A 25,000-nucleotide genomic window follows, 5' to 3' on the forward strand; every position below is an offset into this window, starting at 1 on the left:
CAAAGAGATGAAAGAATCGTATATTATCGGATTCCGTGTCTTTTTCGTGTTTGTGTTTGCCCAGATAATGCATGTGGCTGTGAATGTGCTGTGCACTCTACACACACACGTATATATATATATATATATATATATATATATATATATATATATATATATATATATATATATGCACACTCTTTCTCTCACACACACACACACACACACACCGATTTGTTGACATACAGACTGTATTTTAATCAGTAAAAGTTAAATACACCAAATGGGGAATGGAAACAAAATATATGACCGTTTTACAAAAATTATAGATGTTATAGGTGTATATGCGGCCATTGGTTTCAAAGCGGTATTGTGCTGGGTTATCTTCTTCTTCTAGGTTCCATGCCTGGTCCAGGCTTCGGATACTGCATGAATTATCTCTCTCCATTCCTCCCTGTCTCTTGCTTTTTCAAACAGCTCTTGGATTGTTAGGTTGGTGAAGCCCTTCAGTTGGTCTATGAGTGTTTTTCTTTGTCTCCCCCGGGCGCGTTTACCAGGTATTTTTCCACAACTTGCCAGGTATTTTTCTTATCTTTCCTTACTATGTGTCCGAAAAAGGATAGTTGTCGATCCGCTATTAAGGGCATTAGTTTCCTTTGTTGGTATGTTTGTTTTAGCACTTCTTCGTTCGTTTTGTGTGCAGTATACGATATTCTCTGCATCCTTCTCAAGCACCACATGTGGTGCTGGGTTATAACTGATGCCAATGGTGAGTGTAAAGTTAAAATAATCAGAAATATAAAATATTGGCTTTGTTAACCTTAGGATACGATATGTATTCAACAAATATTTTTAAAAACCTGAGTTTGTATATTTTAGACTATAATTTCAATTTTCCGTATCAAGATTATTTCGACAATAAATCATGTGTATTGTATAATATACGATTCTTACAATCTGGCTGTTTGAAATTCTGGACGTGTTACCAACCGCTGCCCGAGCTTGCGCGTGCGCGTTGAGAACATAGTTCGAATTATAGAATCACGATCTGTAGCATTTATGAAAGGCTTTTAATTTCTTTTTTTTTTTTTGTCTTTGTTATTATTTTGGAAGCTTTTAATGGCTAGTAAAGATTATATTTATTTCCAGGCTGATGACCAAAATTGTTATGTGTTCATTGTTGTAATGAAAATACTCTCGAACCAACACAAAATAATGTCCTTTACAACAATAGTTTGAAAGTAGAGGCCAAACGAAATCACATCAAGAAAACTGTCTCATCCAAGAAAAATGACAGAAAAGAACTTTTTAGCTCGCCCGCTATTGTTGAAAGCATCAATATCCTTGAAAACAACATCGACAATTCACCATCCGTCAGAAACCTCGGCTTCTACTTTGATGAAAATCTTGACATGATTACGCATATCACCAAAGTCTGTCAGTCAGTAAACTACCACATGAGAAACATAAATTGAATTAGAGATCAACACGACACTGAGACGGTTAAAATAATCACCATGCCCTCGTGACAAGTATCGACTATTGCAATGGCCTCTTATTTGGTTTACACGCTAAAACAACTAGGGCTTTGCAAGTAGCTCAAAACAATGCCGCTAGAGTCATATCCAGGACCAGAAGATATGAGAGAATAACCCCGGTTCTGAAATCACTACATTGGCTTCCAATTGCCCAACGAAATGAATTCAAAGTAGCTTGCATCACCTACAAATGCTTACATGGACAAGCTCCTGACTATATCAAACATCTCTTAAGCGTCAATATACCATCAAGAAATCATCCATCCTCAATATCCTTTCAACTCGAAACCAGAAGATCTACATCAAGAAATTTTTTTTCCAACAGATCATTCTCGTATACAGCTCCAAAAATCTGGAATTCCCTGTCCCCCACAACCAGAAACTCTCCAACTTTTAACTCTTTCAAGTCCAATTTGAAGACAGAACTGTTTAAATAGGCTTTACTTAATTTAATTTATTGTTCTTCAAACTAAGCTTTCAGTGATGTAGTTTTTATTTTATTTTCCCTTTGTGAGTTCGTGTTTTATTGTAAAGCGCATTAGAGCATGAATTCATGGAATTTGCGCGCTATACAAGTGATTTATTATTATTATATCAAAACAAGCCCATGATTGTGTCAAGTTCTCAGACCTGTAAATATGTGCTGACGTGGCTTCCAAAAGCTGTTAAGTCGCAATTTCATCATTCAGAAATAACCGCAATTTTTGTCATTTATTTTGTGACCAAAAGGGGAAACGGTTGTCTTCCCCTCACAGAGCAATACCATGCGTATTTTGTAACTTTGAGTTACCTCATGTGATTTTAAAGTGTCCAATAGATTGCTTGGGCATTAACTCATTTCTATCTGGATTTGACTTAGCAGGTTGAGCAAAATACTTCCTGAATTGCTTGCCCTCTTTTTATCGATGCTATTCTCTGGCAAGTTTTCTCTGCAACGTTCACGCAGCCTGCAACTCAATCGGTGTTCGATATACAAAGAACTCAGATGACAAACAGAAAAAAAACTTGACTGGAAAACGGTCCATTTATTTTTAATCAAGTCAGGTGTACTGCTATTGAGTTATCGGCGCCCCCCCCCCCCCCCCCCCCCAAATCAAAATCAAAAGATTAAGCATCAATTATAACTATCCGTTCACGTTTGTTCCTGTTAAATTTCGCATCAGACAAATACAGACACTGACAGAATGATAGTTAGGTACACAATACCTTTTTGCTCTATTGCTAAATATACACCTCTTGAAGTAATTCGTGATTTCAGAAGGCACTGATTCTGACCTCAAAAACCTAGTTACCTAGTCATCATTGCAGTCTTATTTTGTTCAGTAATTTGTATTTTCATATTGTTTTTATTTCCCATTTAGTATGCATACTACAACACACTCAAGTTTCGTTTTTAGATGTCATATGTCATCAAACTCTGCCGTCTTATTATGCTATCAAGTTACCAATAAAGGTTAAAGGATTATAAATTAGATTTAATAAAGAATATCAGACCAGACTTTGCTATCTGCATTTTATCCAGCGTCTTCTCTATAAACTTTTATAATTATACTACAATTTCTATCATATTTCCATCTAATATTTTTACAAGATTCTTGCATACCTATATTTTAACATTCCGGATGTGTTCCCAACTTTAAAAAAAAAAGTTCGTATTCCGAAACGCAAGAGTACAATATCAATCAAACTATACCCCTCAAGTGATTTAGATGTTATCATAAAAGTCTGATTTCGAAGGAAGATTCTAATAATAATACGATAATGTAGCGTGCTTTGGTTAAATGTTATGCTGCAGATTTAAATCAAAATGTTCATGAAAATCGCAAAACATTACAGTTAAGGAAGGACAGAAATTTACTATATACATTTGTAAGAATGGAATCTATTATGATTCTCTCTCTCTCTCTATCTCTATCTCTCTCTCTCTCTATCTATATATCTATCTATCTATCTATCTATCTATCTATCTATCTCTCTTCCTCTCTCTCGGTCTGTCTTTCCTTTTATCTCTCACTCTCTCAATCTCTATTTCTCTCTATCTCTCTCTCTCTTCCTCTCTCTCTCTGTCTGTCTTTCCTTTTATCTCTCCCACCTCTCCCTCTTATACACTTTCTCACAGACACATAACATAACATAACATAACATAACAAAACATAACATAACATACAATGACCTTTCGGTAGTTAAATCAATACATATATATAATATATATATATATATATATATATATATATATATATACATATATATATATATACATATATATATATATATATATATATATATATATATATATATATATATATATATATATATATTCATCCATCTTTATATTCAACAACTTTGGGGTCGTATGTTTTTATGATCGTGTAATTTGCCCCACAGTGGATACGCCCACTGTATTACATAGATTAGAGCACTTGGGGTTTGTTTTGTACACAAGATTTGTCCCAAATAAAAACTGGATAATGGCCACTCCTGTCTAGACTGCATTTCATTTCATCACAATATCATCGTTGAAGATATATCAACGTGTCCAACAATGGATATCTGCGAGTTGCTCTCGTCACTGACGAGCATATTTTGTGACCAACCGTCTCAAAACGGTATTATGTCGGAATTAATCTAGTTTTTAAAAGTTAAGTCTAGGTACACCGTTTGGGTAAACAAGAATCAGAGTCGTCACTGACATAAGTCATATTTAGTTCTTCAACTTTTAAAAATCGTCAATATCCTGGTTTATTTGACTTTGATATGTCTACTGTTTTCTTCTTAATAATGAATGACATTTATAACGCGCCTATCACCACAGGCTCAAAATGCTCTTAGATCAGAGAGAGATAGAGAGAGAAGAAGAAGAAGAAGAAGAAGAAGAAGAAGAAGAAGAAGAAGAAGAAGAAGAAGAAGAAGAAGAAGAAGAAGAAGAAGAAGAAGCAAGATTTCGTTGGCATGATGAATATCTGAAAATGAAATATGCAGATTAATTACGTCTTATCGTGTCGCCACAGTGATCTTGTGAATAATGAGGCCATCAAAAACTGTCTAAAGTTTCTTGTCAAAGTAAGTTTACCAACCACCAGTTGTTGTATACTGCCATATCTGGCCAACTCATTTGAAATTGATTGTCTTTTCTTAAGCCCTCTAATTGTCCCAACAAAGTCTGTCTCATGTATAGTGTTATATCTTTACTCTCATTTGAAAGAACATCGTATGCTCCTCCGCCAAACTTCAGAAGAGACGCATTCAGGACAATACAAGTACAAAGCATGTGGCATAATGCTACTGTACTTATCCGGTACTAACAACTATCAACCAATCAAACGGCAGACAAATTATATAACAGGTACTTAGCAAATCTGACTTTTATAAGACAGTCAACTATTCACTTTTTTCTGATCCCATAGGTGACTTTTTACAAGTCGTACCATTATTAGTAATATTTAAATGACATTTGTTTAAAGTTAATTGGAAAAAGTGCGCGCGCGCGCGCGCGTGTGTGTGTGTGTTTAAGAGGGCGATGATGAAACTCAAAAATCGTTCCAATGGGCACGATCAATCTCACATTTCATGTGCTCGAGGTCATTGGCTGGTCACATTGCAAAGTGTGCTGAAAATTACCTACATAATGAAAAGTGTTCGCAGTTTGAGAAATATCTAACGTTACATACAATTGGTCATTTTGCTCAGCATGACTAATGGTTATGTTTACAACTTTCATAAACAAAGCAGCGCATTTAGATACATTGAGAAGTGTCCAATCGTTGTACAACAACAAATTATGTGATCAAAGACAAGGTTGGACGAAACATGAATATATATATATATATATATATATATATATATATATATATATATATATATATATATATATATATATATATATATCGCTTCCATTAATCAGCATTGTTCTGATTAACCACTTACATTACAAAGAAAACAATGATGTCACTGACAGATTGTTGAAATTAAGGTTATTATCCTTTACTCTGGTAAGTTTTTAGCGATCATTATTGCTCGGAAAGTGCAGACTGTTTATGAAATCTTGGATCTCCATTAAAGCATGTTCCTTCTAAAGGGATTTTAATATAAAATTGATGTATTTATTCCATTATATGGTTTGGTTGACAATCCTTTGGGTATTCTTTATGGAATTAGGGAACCAGGGCCAACTGAATAATTATTTTATCGTAGTCGTGGGCACTTTCTGAACTATCCCGTTAGTGTTTGGCGTGCAGACGTATTCTGATTGTATCTCACGCCTGATTTGACGCCATGATGAATGGAACGGTTATCGCCCGGTCGGCGTGATACGCATGCGCTTTCCTAGCTGTACGCACGATGGCGTGGGAGGAAAACGTTCGATCTAAAATTGCTTAACTTTTTCTTGTTTCTGTGAGTAGTGTTGGTGTGTTAAAGTGATTGTGTGTATGTGTGTATGTATGTGTGTGTTTGTGATTGAAAGAGAGAGAGTGAGAGAAATAAAGAAAGAGAAAGAGAAAGAAAGAGGGAGAGAGAGAGAGAGAAAGAGAGAAAGAAAGAGAGAGAGCGAGAGAGAGAGAGAGAGAGAGAGAGAGAGAGAGAAAGAGAGAGAGAGAGAGAGAGAGAGAGAGAGAGAGAGAGAGAGAGAGAGAGAGAGAGAGAATTTTTTTTCTCAAAATTTTGTCAAGAGTATAAGATGTCATGTAAAGTGCTAAACAAATGAGAGGACTGATTAAATTATGAAATGACTCATAATCTTGACCAAGATTTCGCAGGATCGTTTGTTGAAAAAAGGGTAGTTAAGGATTCAATACTTTTTTATATACAAATATCACAATCCACCCCCAGGTGGAATACTTCAATGATTGGGTCACGCTTTATGTAAGCTGTGCAAAAAAATGCATTACTATATCCTTAGTTTATAGGGGAATCCAATTTGTATAAATAGGCACAGGTACGTAATGAATGTTTATTCAAACACATGCAAAATAATGATATTGATATTAATAATAATATATTTACCATAATAATAAATATAAGGATGAAATCGTCAAGTTTACTAAAATTAAAGAAGACAGGACATTTTAACCAAAGAAACCGCAAAGGCATCCATGACATCAATTTGTGATCTATTTTTATTACTATTAAACCTAATTATTTTCTGTTCACCAAGGGACAAGATTATATGATAATGATGGTGATGATGATGATGATGATGATGATGATGATGATGAGATGATGATGATGATGATGATGATGATGATGATGATGATGATGATGATGAATGGTTTTTATATCTGCCTTCCTCCGAATCTCAACAAACTTAATGAGCTTAACAGTAACGTGACAACTTTCACTCAAACATACAACCACTCATATATGTAGTATGAAACAAAGCAATATATTTATACAGTGTTAAGTATTTAAAAGAAAGAAGCTCGGCTCATAGTTGAGTCCTTGGAAAAGGCTCTTTGCTCACATTCTCTCACCGTACTCAGGTGTAAAATGAGTACCTGGCCGTTAACAGCATTGTCTTTGTCCGAAAAATTGTAATATCGCCTAACAGGCGTCATGTCTCGTCCTACATGTTAAATGTTGCTGTTGACCAGGGACCCCTTGTAAAGCGCATTGAGCACATTGAGCGGATATTGCACTATATAAAAACTCAATTTTTTTTCTTAATAGAATTCTGCACCGTTACCATCTCTGATATATCTTCGAAAGCAGTTCCTTATAAGGGGTGCCGAATACTCAAACGTGTGCTCGCCAATTTGGCGAGTCATTTATGGCTTCTTAAGAATGTGATTATCAGACTTTGATGGGCTGGGAAATATTGAACAGGATTTCGTTATAACACGGCCCTTTACGTATTAAAGAACCGTATTGATTAATTTTAGAAAAGAAAGACGATGCCCGTCCAAACCCACAACACAAAATATAATATAATCCATCACTTAAAAACGGTATAAAGTCGGGTTGGTCTACATGATAAGAATTAAATTCTAGTCAAAATTTTGAAAACTGGCTTGTTTCACGATTTAAAAAAATATTTTTCATTATTTTCTATTAATTTTGAGAACAATATAAATATTGTTTTTAAACTGACGAAATCCAAAATTTCACATTTCTAGTTATTTTTGATTTAAAACCCCGTTATCGCACCGTGACATCATACCAGGTCGAGGCGACGGGTTACCTATTTATAAAAAACAATCATCTCACGTGGAGAATGGCTGGAATCTGTGCTGGAAATAAATGTTAAATAATGCTAAGTAAGAAATAGATAATACACAGCGCTCAAACAATCAAAAGAAAAAGGTTTCCTTATTTGATCTGGTGAGCATGTTTGTTTTCATAGCGTGCATTATAGAAGATCGAGATAACCTAAGCGCAAGTCGTAGTGGCGCACACCAGTGAGCAATAGGAATACTACGTTTCTCACTGAAGGAAAATAACAGATGATGATACCAGTGCTCAATTAAAAATTTGAAAAGAAATACAAAATTGACAGACAGACGTCATGAACGAAAGAGATTCAGCAACAATATTTACACATCTACTGAACAATATTATGTCTGCGTTCCTTTGTTTGACCACATTGACAACATGATTACAATTAACCTACTTTAGATATCTGTGAATAGCTGGACTCCAAGACCCCGTTAGTCCTCCTCTATCCTATTGAGGTGTGATTACTATTGTCCGCTAGCCTGAAGCCATGTTTTCTTGGTCGTGGTCATGTCTTGCTTGTTTCCCTGTCAGTGTTTAATTTATCTCCCACAACCGTAAGATATAAATTATAGAACTAGATATAATGTATACGATAAGCTCAAATTGTCTCCTATTATTGTAATACATTTCTCATGAGGTAAAGTTAGATCGTCTCAGATTCTCTCTCACATGTGATTCTTTTCCATCATTTGATAAATAAAAACTAATACACCATGACGTGGGGTTTTGGGATCTTTTGGTATTTTTGGCAATGCTCTTTTCTCACACTGTCTCGCGTACTCAGCTGTTAAATGAGAATCTTGCATGTAAAAGCATAGTGTCTGTCGGAATTAAAATGTAACAGCCGTACATTTGCCACAATATCTACTCGTCCTACATATTAAGAGTTTTGGTGGCTTGGGAACACTGCACAGCGAGCTCTGTTTGGAGTAAATTAATGGATATTGTGCCAATCAAAAGCTTACATTTTTAATATAATAAAACGAGAGTCTGCCGCAAAGAAACTGAAATTTTACAATAACACAAACTGTTTTAAAACATCCAATCAAAACTCACCTGTATTAGAGAATTACGCTTTAGCTACTTTTCAATGACGGAACCATAATAAACATCAATGCATTTTTACGAGCGTTACAAAATAAAATAGGTATGAAAAAATTATTGGTCAGATTGTAACAGACGTGATAAAGTTCAACTAATTTCTAAATTCCTAAAATTGTTTAAGTCAATGGAAGTCAACACTTTAAACGTTTTTATTTTTTTCGCATTCTGATTCTCGTCTGTCTAATTATCGTGCAATTGTGAAATGAAATAAAAATATATATCACTTTAACTTTACACATATTTCACTTAAAGAATAACGATCCTCAAACCCTATCGAGCATTGAAAATTATGCGAATGAGCTCTCTAATCTTCTGGCTATGCAGTCTTGTGGTATGACACTCGCTTTCGGACCGGAAGGGCCAAGGTTCTAGTCCCGTTATGAACGACGAATATCTGAGTCCTTTAAACCGCTCTTTACTCACATTCTCTCACCATACTCAGGTGTAAAACGAGTACCTGGAAATTAACAGTTGTCAGAGTTGTCACTCTGTAGAAAAAAATTATAATAGTCCCCAACAAGCGTCATGGCCCGCCGTTTTATATATTAAGTGTTGTTGTTGGCGAGGGACCCATTGTATAGTACATTGAGCATATTTGGTGGATTTTGCTTCATATGAATGTCTGAATTTGTTTGCTTTTATTTATTTATTTATATTTTGGAGGGCGTTGTAATCAATCGCCTCTATGTCACCCATCCTCTTTTCTCCTTCACGGTTTTCATTCTTCATTCAGTTTCATTTTATATGGATTATATGTGCAGATATACTATCTAGTTAATGGGGGGGGGGGGGGGGGGGGAACTGACTATTTAATGCCTTGTGTGGCTATGCGGTCTTGTTGTATGGCACTCGCATTCGAATCGGAAGGTCCAGGGTTTGAGTCCCGATCTGAGCTGCACATATTTAAGTCCTTTTTTCATCGTACTCAGGTGTGAACAGAGTTGTCTTTGCCGAAATAAAATATCTATCGCCTAACAGTTGACATATCTCGTCGTACATGTTAAGTGTTGTTGAGTTAAACTTTTAAGATTATTCTTCACTTACTTCCAATAAACAACGGAGTCAGACACTATTGAAGTTATGGATAGGGAACATTCTATCTCAGTTGGGGGGGGGGGGGGTTGAGAAAATTAAAACAGTTCGTTCCCCTAACATCTCCAGAGGGAGTGTTAACAAAAACAAACAACCCAATTTCTTCTACTGCGGGAGAGAAAAAGAGGGATAGAAGTGGAGACTGTAAAAAGGACAGGCAAGTATATCATATAAGGAAATCAGAGTCCGAAACAAGACAGTGAGAGATGAGGTCGATAATCACGGGTCATCATATTTAGTGAACAGAAAAACTCACTCTGAAACCCATGCCTGAAATTCGGAATTGGGACAGTTAATTGTAGAAGGTTTCTTGTCATTGACACACCTGCTAATGACCAATTTCGAATTATCTAACACTGTATTCATTTTAAGAATGCAATTATATTTCCTAAATATGAAACTTAACTAATATTTTTGTTTTCCATTCATCTCAACATCATTCTCAACGATTTCCTTTACTAATACATACTGTAATCGTTTCAAAGTGACAATAATTCCCAAATATGAGATTTACCCAATATTTTTGTTTCCCGTCCATCTCAACAGGCATCATTCTCAACGATTTTGCCGATGACATCATACTCGACCCGAAGCTTATAGCCAAGCAATACATGAAAACCTGGTTCTTTCTGGATCTACTCAGTTCCGTCCCAATGGACTATATCTTCTTGATGTGGGACGCAGAGGCCGACTTCAACCAACTATTCCATGCAGGTACGCACGAGAAGGTGGAAACGCCCCCGTATTGGCAAGGTGATCACTCGCACACTTCGTTCTTCTCCATATATGTTCACGTACATATACCACTATACGAGTTCTCTTTGTATCATTTCTATTGGTGTGCCCGCCTTTTAATTAAACCCAAGTTCTTAATCGCCCTGCTCTTGCCTTGGCCAAGTCATAGCTTTGAAAAATGGAGGTTGTTTGTACGTATGAACACCTTAGTGTTTTATCTCGTGGATCGGAAATTCGTCGGAAAAACGTCAGACTCTTCGACTGGGGTATTTTCAGGCATCCATATTTTGTCACATTATTTGTTTTATGTTAACCGTGGGGAATTGCGGACTTATCTGGGTTGGGCTGTTTCTGATCAAAAGTCTTTCGCCAACCCGACGTCAGGAATGGCTATATAACAATTGATCAAAATAGTCCTCGCTTAATCCTGGCAAAACAGTTATATTGGGTCATACTTGAACATATTCGGTGATGGCATTGATAAAGGCATGCACGCAACAAACGCTGCGAAAAATCGTTTGACACTTACGCTCTTCTGCTCTAAACATTGTGTTGCCGGAACACAGGAAAAACTCATCCAAGATCGGTTTATGCGGATTTTTGTGGGTATTTTTTTTCCTTTTCAGCCTTTTCATCGAAAATGGTCTAGTATGCACCTATAATTAGACAAAATTCCCCACTGCTTTTAGGGCTTTAGTTTTCTACTAAAATATTCAATGTTCTCAAAAATGCTTCGAGTATTTTAATTCATAATTAGCTTGATGATTTGCCTGACAATACCTTATCCATTATGTAGATCGAGGAACCATGACTGAGAAAATGACAAAAAACAAATATTTTTCCTGTAATGCACAATTCTGATCTACTTCAACTTTTATGACTTGTTTCGGTTCGAGTTGTTTTTCCTCTTCGTTTATGCCCGATATTGGTAGTCTTTATACAAGAAATTTAAGTCAACGCCATTTACTTTCGTGATCAGGACAATTTCCAGCATCACAAAATCACTAGAGTCGTACAGAATATACGTCAGTCTTTAAAACTCAGTCGTGGTTATAGTTACAAAAATTCTTCATGACATGGCTAGCGCTTTGTATTTTCAGATTGGACAGAATGTTGTATATTATTATTATATAAATGATGACACATGCAAAATTCTAAGACATGAAAATAAGCAAAAACAGTTTATAGCTGAAAATGAGAGAGAAAATACAAACGAGTTGCTGAAGCTACAACAAGATTAACAACAACAACACCAATAATAATAATAATAATAATAATAATAATAATAATAATAATAATAATAATAATAATAATAATAATAATAATAATAATAATAATAATAATAATAATAACTGTAATGATGATGATGATCATGATGATGATGATAATGATGATGATGATGATGATGATGATGATGATGATGATGATGATGATGATGACGATGATAGAATACAAAAAATGAATCTTTCAATTGTAGAATATAAATTCATTACTGCTATTTTTAGTAACTATCAATAGAGCGATGTGGGGATATAACTGACCTCGTTTTCAAAGCATATAGTTTTGTGGTCTATTATATGAAAATATCTAAAATATCTCCCAAATGACTCAAAAAGAACATGACATCGCGGAAATAAAACCAATTACTATATATCGATTTGTATTGATTGGACTTCACAAGTATATTCCTATATTATGATAAAATACAATTTTAAACTTCAAACATTTTCCAGAATAATCTTATCTTATAAATTGAAATTAAATGGACTATCAACAAGTCAATATTCTTAAAATTCAGGGGGAAAAAACACTTCACTTTTGGGTCACATTGACCAGTTGATGATCATTTGTATGTATCGATATATTATAAAGTATAATTCACTTGAACAGAATGACAAATGGTGTTTTGTCATTGCTATTCAGTATTGTTTTAGGTATTCGAATCGATCAAATTATACGAAGCACAACAATTGGACTAATTTCACCTGCGATGCCAATGAATACATTGCGTGTTAAAATCAATTACAGAACGAACTTGCCGAGGAGTTGTTCAAACATTAAGAATAGCTCTTCAACTAAGGACCCATTGATTTTAAATCAACTCGGGGCTCGTTATCTCTGTCGCAGCCATTAGCTTTTAACATTTCATAAGAGAATGATAATGAAATAATGAGTCTCAAACTTTATAGCAACTAGATTACAAACATTTAGTAAAAAAAAACCCAACTTATTAACTTCATCACCAACTGAACGCCAAGGGCATATTTTTGCATGTGTCATCTTAATATAACTAAATCTTATGATTCATTTCCTGTGCTTGAAGTGTATATTTATCAGTACTAACCCCTGAAAGCTATTTGATAATTTGCTGTTAAAAAGGCTAATATTTGGAGAAACCTTATTACCTTTACAATATTAATAATTCTTATATTGTCATATAATATATTTTTAATCAAACGTGCCAATTTTACTATTCTTACTCTTTTCTCTTCCTTCTATCATTACTACGTCATCCAAACAAACATTTAAATAAAAGTTTGTATTTTTCACTGTTTTCTATACGCATAGTTAGGCCTTTTTAAAACTAAATTTGTTAATTGAAAAAAATATATAGCCCATATCAATCTGTCTGCCTGTCAATCTATCTATCATTTCTTATTCACTTATCTCCAGTCCTCCGTTTTTAAAAATCTATTACTTACTTATGTCGTGCTCATATAACCTTTGGGGTCAACCTTTATACTATAGTTTCATATAAAATTAAAAAGAAAATATGCCTAATCGTCATTTCCCATATTATGACAGTTTGTCTATCTCGATCTATCTATTTTATGGTTCATCGTGGCTCACTGGCATGATCGTTGCTTTGTGCCAGAAATGTACCGAGTTTGACTTTCCACCCCCCTCCGCGCTGTGTGGAATTGAGCATGTCACCTCGCCCTAGCTCACTTATCGGCACTGCACTGCGGATGGTTGTTCCAGTATTCCTTCGGGATAAACGTAAAGACGAATTTCCCCCTGGGAATGAATAAAGTGAATAATATTTTTTTTCATTAAAAAGTTACTTGCCTATTTATTAACTATTTCCAAGCTGTTAAAGTTAGTCATTGCATTGTGTGCAATGTGATACTAAGCTGATAGAAGCTGTGAACTGTAAGAAGAAACAAACAAAAATGAATATAACAGCTTCAAAAGCGAACAAAATGCCAAAATCTTGAGGCAGAATATTAAACTGCACGCCCTTAATTAGGTACCAAACAACCGCATCCTTTTGTTTACAATCCAAGATCTTATGCAGAAAGGACGCGCATAAGTAATGTATTTATGTAATAAATTTTTTGTTGTTGTTGGCTGATGAAGGATTTAGAGCCCGAAAGATTCCGTGCTTAGTATTTTGTTCCCTTCTGAATCTGTTATATCTATTTTTATTTATTTTGTCGAATGTAAAGTTTAACAACAATGTATATGGGGTCTGTATTGATCACTTCAATCAATACATGGGATACATTCTTTTCTTTCCTACTATTTCCTCTTTCACTCCCGCCCATCTCATCTCTCTCTCTCTCTCTCTTTCTCTCTCTATCTCTATCTCTCTCTCTATCTATCTATCTATCTTTCCTCTCTCTGTGTCTCTCTGCCTCTCTCTTTCTTTCTTCCTTTCATTCTTTCTTTCTCTCCCTCTCTCTCTCTCTCTCTTTCTCTCTCTTTCTCTCTGTCTCTGTCTCTCTCTCTATCTCTCTCACTCTATCTCCCTCTCTCTCTCTCTCTCTCTCTTTGTCTCTCTCTTTCTTCCTTCCTTTCATTCTTTCTCTCTCCCTCTTTCTCCCTTTCTCTTTCTCTATGTCTCTCTCTCTCTCTCTATCACTCTCTCTCTTTCTCTCTCTCTCTCTCTCTCTCTCTCTCTCTCTCTCTCTCTCCTTTTTCATTTTTATATTAAACTCATTCTCTAGAGCCGTAAAACCCATGGAGCCAGAGTTTATCCCGGTTTCTATAGCGTGAAACGGACATTAGCAATTACTTGCTACACTTTAGATAGGACGCTAGTCTATCGCAAAGCACTTCCTCCGATATTTTTAACAGATCTAACTACCCATTTACTACTGGGTGGAGAGGGGGAGGGGGTGGAAAAAAATTCGACTGCACCCAGGATCGATCTTGGTCCCTTTGCGTGTGACGCGAGTGCTCTACCAACGGAGTCGCCGGGGTGCCGTTGCCTTTGCATAGTCTTCAATTATTTTTGATTAGTTCCTGCAAAACTTTTGACACCACATGGAGGTTCTTATAAATACATTGATCGTTTTTATCGCATAATATTTATTTTGGTCAAAGCGCATTACGTCCCCAAGCCAACAGCAGTACGTAACACGCAGGACAAGATGTGACGCCTGTAAGGCTCTATTATAATTGGGATTTAAAAAAATACATAGACAATGTTGTTACTGTCTAAGTACTAATTAAACCCTTGAATTCGATGAGAAATTGTGAGTAAAGAGCCTTTTCCCGATGATTTGACTTTTGTGCAGGCCAAGAAAGGACTCGTACCAGGAACCCACGGTCCCAAGGCGAGTGCCATACCACAAGAGTTTAAAGCCGTACAAAGAATGCAAAGTGAAGACTTTTCGTCACTCCTTGGCCCATCTACAAAAAAAATCAGGTCTTTAAATTTTGGCCAAAGATTTTGCCATTCAAATATCGATCTATTATAATAACTCTCAAGCTGATAAAAACTATCAAAGCTGGGACTTCGATACTATCAAACCTGGGACTTCGCGGAAGCCTAACTACAATGCAAGGGCGTTCGAATCTTTGCGAAAAAAAATACAGTGCGGCATCTGATATAACACGACTCGTGATGTGTGTTTAGATCACACGACTATTCCGCCAAAAAGGGGGTTGTCGTTAATTTCTGTTAGGTTCAAGGGTAGGGGAAGGGTTTGGGTTTTAATATAAAAGTCCAAAAAAAATATAAGAAATAAATGATTTTACCGCATTTGGAGCTTGCACGGTTTTTAGTCGGTCTTCCTTGCAGTAATGATTAATAGAAATGAAAAGGGACGTAATATTATTATATTAAGTTTGCACTCGCTGGCATCGCATCCAATCGAATTGACTAATCCTCTTCTCTGATTTCAGCAGCATAGGCTTGACAGCAAATGTATAGGTAGAACAAAGCTGACGTCACTCAGGCCTTTGTTATTGTTTTTTTTTTTTTTTTTTTTTGCCATCCATGTTTATGAGTAAGTCTCACTAAACTGTATTAACCAGACTATAAACGCTCAAGGTTACACATATCTTTGTGTGTTGGTCCGTTATATTTCTGGATGGCAATATTGTGAGTTTGTTAGCCAAGCGCACAGCATCTATATGGACGAATTGTCTTTCGATGTAATTAATCATATCTTTCGGTTGAAATCAAGTTAAAAGAAGGCCGTGTTCTAAAGTTTGAAATAGATTTTGATATCATGTTGCATGGATGGAAATAGAGAATTTTGAGACCTCCTTGGAAACCTTAATATAGATATGCCCAAGCATATAAATCACTGCAGGTAATCATTAATATCTAACACACACAATTAAGTTATTTCAAATACACATATATAATTATACACTTATACACACACACACACACACACACACATATATATATATATATATATATATATATATATATATATATATATATATATATATTAAAACATTAAAAAAAAAAAAATATGCCTTTTGCGCCACGATATCATAAGATATCGTCGCCTAGGCATTCCACGAAGGAATATAGATAATTCATCAAACAAGATGTCTGATGTCAACAGGAATCACCCATGGTGTCCAAGTGAGCAAATTGAGGGTTAATAATCTTGCTCAAGGAAAAAAACGAAAGTGCCTGAAGCAGGACTCGAACCCGGGTCAACCGGGTCACAGTGCAATGCCTTGACCACTCAGCCACTTCGCCCCCCTATAATATATGCATATATCATATATTTATATAACTTTACTCACACACACACACACACACACACACACACACACACACGCGCGCGCGCGCGCAATCGGCAATGGGGCCAAAATGGATTGAGAAATGGCAACAGTTAAATTATCTTTGCATGACAGGAAATGGTCTTTTCCTCGTGCAAGAAATAAAATCCCAATTTACCTCAATTCACGAAAGTGTGAATCGGATAAATGGCTTCCAGGAGTCAAATCAGACGAGTTGGCAGCAGCTTCTTATGGTTCACACTATTATGTTATGACGATCGACCCAATCAGCAAAGTCCGGTCCGCATTCGTGCACCGTCGCGAACCCGCCCGGTAGCATCGTCACAACACACCTTTCGACTAGATGCTCTGCCGTTTCGGGTTCTTGCCCACAGCGTGGACATAAAGGACAGGAAGTTAGACCCCACTGATGTAACGCACCGGCCGTTAGGCAGCTCCTCGACCGAAGCCGATTCGCAGCTACCCAGTGTCTCCTCTTACTGGTATCAAAGCCTGGCAACTTCTCACCAAGCTTAGAGGAGTGTAGGTCCCCCCCCCCACGAGGGATTGAATTCGTCCAAACCGACTTCCATCTCGTATGTGCAGCTCTGTCCGTAGTCAGGGATTCTGCGTACAAGGGTTGCCGGGACTTATTTCGGCTCGAAACCGGGGCACCGTTCATTATGCGCATTAGAGGGGTATCCCCATTCCCTCTCTCTTTGATCTTACTCAGCCAGTTTCCCGTAATGGTCTCCCTCCGGACATCGGGGGGCTGGATCGCTGCCATCACCGGGCCCCATTCTCTAGGGGTTGTTGCTAGCGTTCCCGACACTATGTGCATCGACTTGCGAAGTTTTACATCCACCTTCTCAACGTTTCTGCTTCTACCCCACACTGGAGCGCAATACTCCGCGGTGGAATAGCATAGTGCCAGGGCGGATGTTCTCAGGAGCGCTTGGCTAGCGCCCCAAGTCGATCCCGCCAGCTTCCTCAGAAGACTATTCCGCTTCTCTATCTTCCGGGCAACCCCTTCGAGATGAACCCGATAGGTAAGGCTGCGATCCAGCGTCACCCCTAGGTATTTTGGACGCGGCTCATATGGGAGTGGCTGGTCCCCGACTAGGACATTCAGTTTACGGTGTGTGCCAACCACTGCATAAGTGAAATGCAGTGGCCACGGTTTTTGAAGTGTTCATCTTCAGGTACCACTTGTCAAAGTAGGATTTGAGTCTGGTGACGTCCTCGCTGAGTACGCTCTCGAGACGGGTCCACACTTTACTCTGAGTAACGAGTGCCCAGTCGTCTGCGTATCCCAGCCTCAGGGAGGAAGTGTTCGGCATATCGCTAATGTAAACGTTAAACAACATTGGCGCAAGTACCGACCCCTGAGGGACCCCATTCTTCAATTTCCTAACTTTGCTCGTGGCGTCTCCCAGCGCGACGTGGAATTGCCTTTCCCCTAAGATCGAAGAGAACAACTTCAAGGTCTTTTTGCACCTTATGATTTTTGCAAGTTTGAGCATTAACCCATCGCACCAGACCGTATCGTACGCCGCTGATAGGTCTATAAACACAGCACCTGTTTGCTGTTTTCTCTCGAACCCGTGCTCAATATGCTCTGTAAGGGCAATGACCTGCTCCGTGGTGCACCTCCCTTCCCTGAAGCCTGCCTGCTCAGGTGGCAGGGCAGCGTCTAGGACCGGCCCCCATCGGTTTAATAGAACACGCTCCAACAGTTTGTAAAGACAGCTCAGCAGCGATATGGGTCTGTAACTGTCTGCCTCCTTCGCCGGCTTCCCTGGCTTCAGGATGGCAACTATCTTCGCATGCTTCCACACTTGTGGAAGCTTTCCGTTTGCAAGGATGTCAGACATTGCCTCTGCTAGCCAGGCCCGTGCCCTGGGGCCCAGATGCGTCACCATATCGGGATATACACCATCTATCCCAGCTGCTTTGCCGTTCTTCACTTCGCTAATGGCTGCACCCACTTCTCGGGGACTGAACGGGGCCGTCCAGTCCGACTCCTCCGCAGGTAGCGAGTCCAAAATCGTACGGTACGCCTTGCGGACACCGCGCTCAAAAGCCTGATTAGGGACCCGCTTGCTACGGTTCTTAATATTCTTGGCAATTGTGTCTGCCTCGCATTCCGGTGCAGCCTTCGCGAAATTCCGATCTGGGTCCAATTTCTTTATCAAACGCCAAGCGTGGCGGCTGGAGTGTGTAAAGTCGAGACTTTCCACGGTCTCCTGCCACCGTTGCTTCCTTCCCTCTGCCAGAGACTGGAGTAGTCTATCGGCTGTGTCCTGGGACTGGGTCTGCTGGTACTCTCGGTACAGCTCTTCCGACTCTGCTGTCCAGCAAGGGGTGTAGAATTTCCGTTTGCCCCGTGGAATAGAGCGTTGAGCGCTCTTAACCAGTAGCCTACTAAATCTGGTTATATTCTTGGACTTGGGAGGAATGGCAGGGCAGACCTGCTCGATATAGGAACTGAATTCCTCCCAGTCAGCCTTCCTGAAATTCCATCTGCAAAGTGGGAGAGACTGCACCCTCGGTATTGTCACCCCAGCTGTGACAAGAACCGGCCTGTGCTGGCTATGCGGGAAGTCCCCGAGGACTGTCCGCTTCACCTGCAACGGTTCACCGTTCGCGCCTTTCGTTACGAGGGTGAGGTCTGGAGTATACTCCTTCTTATGGCGGGTACCCCTGAAGGTACCCTTGGCTGTAGGATCGTACACTAGGTGTAGATCATTACAGTCCATCCATGAGCGGAGTTGTCTTCCTGCCTCGTTGCAGTCTCGGTAGCCCCATTCGTGATGGTGGCTATTAAAGTCTCCCAGACAGATGGAAGGATGGCTGACCACCGGTACCGGTGGTGTAGTCCAAGTCGCTCTAGGTGGTTTGTAAATATTATGCAAACACAGTCCACCTACTTCCACGGAAATTCGGTTCACCCCATTGCTGTCCGTTACGCTCTCAATGACCCTTACCTTCGATGGCTCTTTAGCGTAAACGCTAACCCTCCTTTGAGCCTCGAAGTGTCCTCGCGTTGGACCACCGTATAGCCTGGGATCTGGAATCGGGAAGATTGCGCGCCTGAATAAAGGTGGGTCTCCTGTAAAAGGAGGATATCAACGCAATGAACGGCCAGTAGCTTTGATAAAAGCTCGTTTTTTGCCATACTCTGGCTCTCGACGTTCAGGGACATTATACGCGTCAGTTCGCCATCCCCGCCGTCGCATTTTCCAATCGGCAGGCCGCGGATCGATTGATGCATGGGACGTTTGCTTTTTTCTCGGACGTGCCGACGACCCGGGCGACACGAACGCGGTATTATTTGGCTAGGCGGCAGACCGCTTCGCCATTGACGGGACTGTTTGGGACTCGACATAAGGACAATAGTGTGGCGCCCGGGATAGGGCTGCTATTCGGGCACCGGGTTTGGATCAAATTTAGTCACACACCGGGGCGAGCAGCTCATGTGGCTCGTTGGCTCGATACCCGGGATGGTCTCGTGACGGTCGACCGGGATTTACACCTTTGCCCTCCCGTGTGCCTCAAGCCCCCTCACCAACTGCAAGGTAAAGATCCACGAGGGGGGACGAGTTGGCGAATTTGAGCCAAAAAGGAATTGGGAGTTAAATCTTTTCATTGTAATTAAAACACGTTTTGGCTTTCAGAACATTCTATATTGTTTTTTAAAATAGAAATTGAAGGAGTGCAGCTGATAAGCATATGAAAAATGGCGAACTTTATTTATTGGTTTGATTACACACATTTTTTTAAAAAATCGCTTTATCTGAATAACACTAAAAGATTAACTGTGAGAACCTGCTCTATTAAAACGATGAGCCGTCAATTGTGTTTATCCGCTCCCATTCATCATTTGCTATTTTTGGATGGAATCAAGATTTAACCCTGGATTGTTATGTGTAACTCGTGTTCCATTAACCAGATAACTGCAGTACTCTGGTAAACACACATTAACAAATTTGGCCAGAAACCTCGTCTTCAAATATGGATCAATTTAAATGACTCTCATCTGCAAAAAAAACCTCTCAAACCTGGGCCCTCGCGATGTCTTCTTTCACTCCCAGGTTTGGGAGTTTTAGCCAAGATAAGGGTCATTTAAATCGACCGATATTGGAAGGATAAGTTTCCTGACTAAATTTTTTTAAAACGCGTTTTTTTTCCAGAGTACGACAGTTAACCGGTTAAAGTCGTATTATTTTTAGCCAAATCAATAGGCTCAAGTGGTTCTGATAATATGTGCACCAACCCTATCCATGACCGAATTCTAACTGACGGGATAGTAGCGCGAAACAAGTTTATTAATAGAAATTAATTTAAAAACAACTAAACAGCAGCTACAAAATCCCCTTTTCAGGTGGATAAATGATTTTCAGTTTCTATCAATTAGAAATAAAATATAATAAAACTGAAAATTATGTTTTTGTTACAGCATATTTTATCGCGAAATTCATCAAGGAGTAACCACAAATTATGATATAATTATATGATCTAGTTTCAGAAAACATACATTGCGTAACTCCATGAGCATAACTTGCTTAACAATAATAAAGAATGCAATAAGGCAATGCAAAGCAATTTGCTTGTTCTGTTCCGACAAATACATATGCAAGTCTGACATCCTAACCCACTCATGGACCTAGTTTAACATTGTTGTGATGGACAATATTTTGCGTCACTTTTTAAAATTTCCATTACAATAATGAGCCCGTAATGAATTGGGTTATCAGACCTGCAAATAAATGCACGTCAGCTTTTTCTTATATATCGTTTATTATGATTTCCTTGGTGACATCGATCGATAATTATTTGAGAAGTAGTCCCTTCAGTACAATTAGGCTAAAAACTAAATAGGTAATCCTTTGATGTAATGTAGAAAAAAATAAACTTTAAGTTTTTTGTTGTGATCATCAACAATCTAGTTGGAAATATTAGATGATGATTTAGAAAGACATCCTCACAATATTGACACATTTACATCTGGTTCACGAGAATTAGCGTTTGGAATCCAGAAATGTAAATGCATCATATCACACCATCACACAACTCAGGTGTGAATGAGTAGCCTGGCTCTGGGCAGTAACTGATATCGTTAGAGTGTCAGTACAAAAAGGACTCCTGACAGGGGACTGGTACTGTGTGAAATTAAAACATGGTTTTATACGTTTCTAAATTACTATATATTGTATATAACCTGCTGGCGGAGTAAATAAAACAGTCTGACGCGCATTGAACATAGTTAATCTGCGGAAATGCACTGGAATAAATAATTAAATATATTTCTTTTAAATTCATATCCTATTACTAAGCGATGAGGTATTTACAAAAATAAATTTAGCTCAAATCGGAAAATATGAAATAAGTTGGGTTTTTAAAAAATATTTCAAATAGTTTATTTATTTGTTTTGTCGGGGCTAAAGCAACATAATGTGGCAGTGGCAAGCAATTTCGGAAATGAAGACATGGATACTCCTTAAAAGTCGTTTTTACAAAGAAAGAAATAATTCGCAATGCAAGATATTCTAGATAAGAGCCATTGTTTTGTCGCCAAACTTCCCACCAAATCCAAGCATCAGTAACACACTTTATAGTCACCTGGAACAACTACAAATGATGTCTAACTTCTAAGTCATGGCACAAGACCAAAGGGCTAGAGCTCAGGTGGTCGCTGGCTCGGATAAGTAAGTCGCCAAACTTTCAGGAGACATGTTTCAAAACCGTATCCCTCGGATATGCAAGACAATTTTAATTCCCTGCTAATTATCACTGATAATAGCTGGATGTAAGCCTATTATTAATTTGTCTAATTGAAATGCCAAGCCTAGCTTAGTTTGACCGTTGTTTATTATAATATTATCACAACGTTTTACCATTGACGTATGGTTGAAGTAAAACAATCTGGGTTGCCTTGGTGGTACCTTTCGGAACTTACAGAAAATGATGGAGAGCATATGTATAACGGAATATGATTTAAGTATATTATATTGTAAATTACTAATCAAAAAACAAAAAACGTTATATTTTGTATATACTGTTTTGACTCAAGCCTTGGTGATTCAAATAGTTAAATTTTATCCATGTCAAAATAAAGCCATACAAAAATCCTCTTGATGAAAAAACAAATTGTTACCTTATATTCTTCTGTTCCAGACATCTTCATATAGTATCTTTAGAGATGGGAAAAGAGAGGGGGGAGGAATAGGTGATCGAGTAAGAGTGAAATAGCGATATCTCGAGTAAGCGCGCGCGCGTGTGTGTGTGTGTGTGTGTGTGTGTGTGTTTGTGTGTGAGAGAGAAATTAAATTCAGCACGATATTAGCACATAAGTTATTTTAAGTTTAGTTACCCAGATATGACTTGGAATAGTGAAAATAACAAGATTGATATACAATTTTGGTCCGTAAAATCTACACCATATTAATGATATTATAAAGCAAATAAGTTTTTGTTCAATCTTTGCAATTAATGTTATTAGTTAAGATTAACAATTTGAAGAAGAAATCGGCCATACTCTGAAACAGCGCCGTGGCATGCTTACGGTATAAAGTGGTGCCAGACGAAAATGACTTACACACGCTGTATTTGTAAATATAAAAGAAATTTAAAAAAAGAAAATAATTACATATTTGTGAAGTAAATTTGCATGGTGATGACTCTACTCCTGGAAATCTTTTCAATAGTTTGTTTATAGAAATCACGAACGAATATATATTGATTGGAGTTTGGACACTGAGGGAAATGACTAAAGGGACACATGCGGACATTGAATGTCAATCGAACAAAGGTTAATTTCAAAACTTACAAAGCGTAAGAATGTTAACAGCCCCATTCCACTTCGGAAATCAAACATGACACCATACAAGATCTCTCTCTCTCTCTCTCTCTCTCTCTCTCTCTCTCTCTCTCTCTATCTATCTATCTATCTATCTATCTATCTATCTATCTATCTGTCTATCTCATCCTCTCTCTCTCTCTCTCTCTCTCTCTCTCTCTCTCTCTCTCTCTCTCTCTCCCTCTCACTGTGTGTGATGACCGCGCGCGCGCACACACAAAGTGAACACACATATTCACGTGAAGATCATGTAGCATCACTATGAAGAAAGTTAGTGCTTAATTCGTTCACATTCCTTCATATAAATTTTTGCAGCAATAATAATAATAATAATAATAATAATAATAATAATAATAATAATAATAATAATAATAATAATAATAATAATAATAGTAGAAATAAATGATAATAATAAATTAATATTCAATAATCACGACAAAGAGAGAGAAACAAATGAAGTTGTTAATAAATGTGATTTCGATAGTAATAAAGATGGTCGAAGTTCCCATACTAAGACGTAAATGGCCAACATTAGCTATTATTCCCCAGTCTACCAGAGTTGGAGCAAATATTGCTCGGCACCTGAGGCGGGTTTTTTCTCGTATTTGAAGATGGTAAAAATTCGAGCCATATTCTCAGGTAGTCAATGTGGCAACACTGATAGTTATAGCCTTAAATGGATCCAAAACAAATCCGCTCCAGTGGGGAAATCCAGTCACTCGCTCAGCCATGGTACACAGTCGCTGACAGTCATCAACGGACTGTGTGAATCGGGATAGAAGCGTGGATAGACGTTGTGACGGAAAGGGGGTATGTTTCGCACTGTTGACAAAAGGCGGTATATACCATTTCTCAATTTTATATATTTAAAAAAATGCTGCTATCCATTTTTAATACATGGATGCGGTGCCAGGCACCATTTGAATCAATAGAGCCACGCCCCTGCTCTGAAAATGCCAGTATTTAAAATTTTGGCAGAAAACTCAATTTGCCTCCAATTTGCTCACTTTGAACAACGTGAGTGATTCCTCTTGACATCAAACTTTGATGGATTATCTATATTCGTTCTTGGGATGCCTAGGTGACGGCATCTCACTATACGCCACACGGAAGGGCGTCTTTCTTCAATTGATTATAAGCATGAATTTTCTTTCTAACTCAATAACTTTCATTCATGTAATGTTCAACTCATTTTTTTCGGCTCCCAAGTTTACGCATTGCCGTTTTTTAATATTTTTGCAACCGACTTAAAACGGTTTGAGCCCAAATGTTCAAAGTTACCTTTAATTTTATGTTTAGAAAAATAAAACAACTTCCAAATATTCTATAAAATGCTCTTACGATCCAAAAAATAGGGAACGATTAATTGTATTTAACCATAAGCTCGAGACTGACTACAAGCTGATCTACGAAGGTGAAGACAGACAAGAGGGAGGAACAAAAATATGAGACATACTTTATGACTCAATCTTTTTTATATACAATTTTTGTTTTATTTCATTGCATTGTA

The 25,000-nt window shown here is 37.9% G+C and overlaps 1 protein-coding gene across 1 annotated transcript in view; it reads left to right on the plus strand.

The window, feature by feature from the left end:
- The window catches only part of LOC144964797 (potassium/sodium hyperpolarization-activated cyclic nucleotide-gated channel 3-like), a 157,118-nt gene that overhangs the window by 76,601 nt on the left and 55,517 nt on the right, over positions 1-25,000 (plus strand). The window contains 1 exon segment of the mRNA XM_078899426.1: positions 10,470-10,637. Within this exon segment, the coding sequence (XP_078755552.1) occupies positions 10,470-10,637 (168 nt within the window).

Source organism: Berghia stephanieae, chromosome 2 (assembly GCF_034508935.2).
Source record: "Berghia stephanieae isolate SIO BIC M18660-M18661 chromosome 2, UCSD_Bste_1.3, whole genome shotgun sequence".
NCBI lineage: Eukaryota > Metazoa > Mollusca > Gastropoda > Nudibranchia > Aeolidiidae > Berghia > Berghia stephanieae.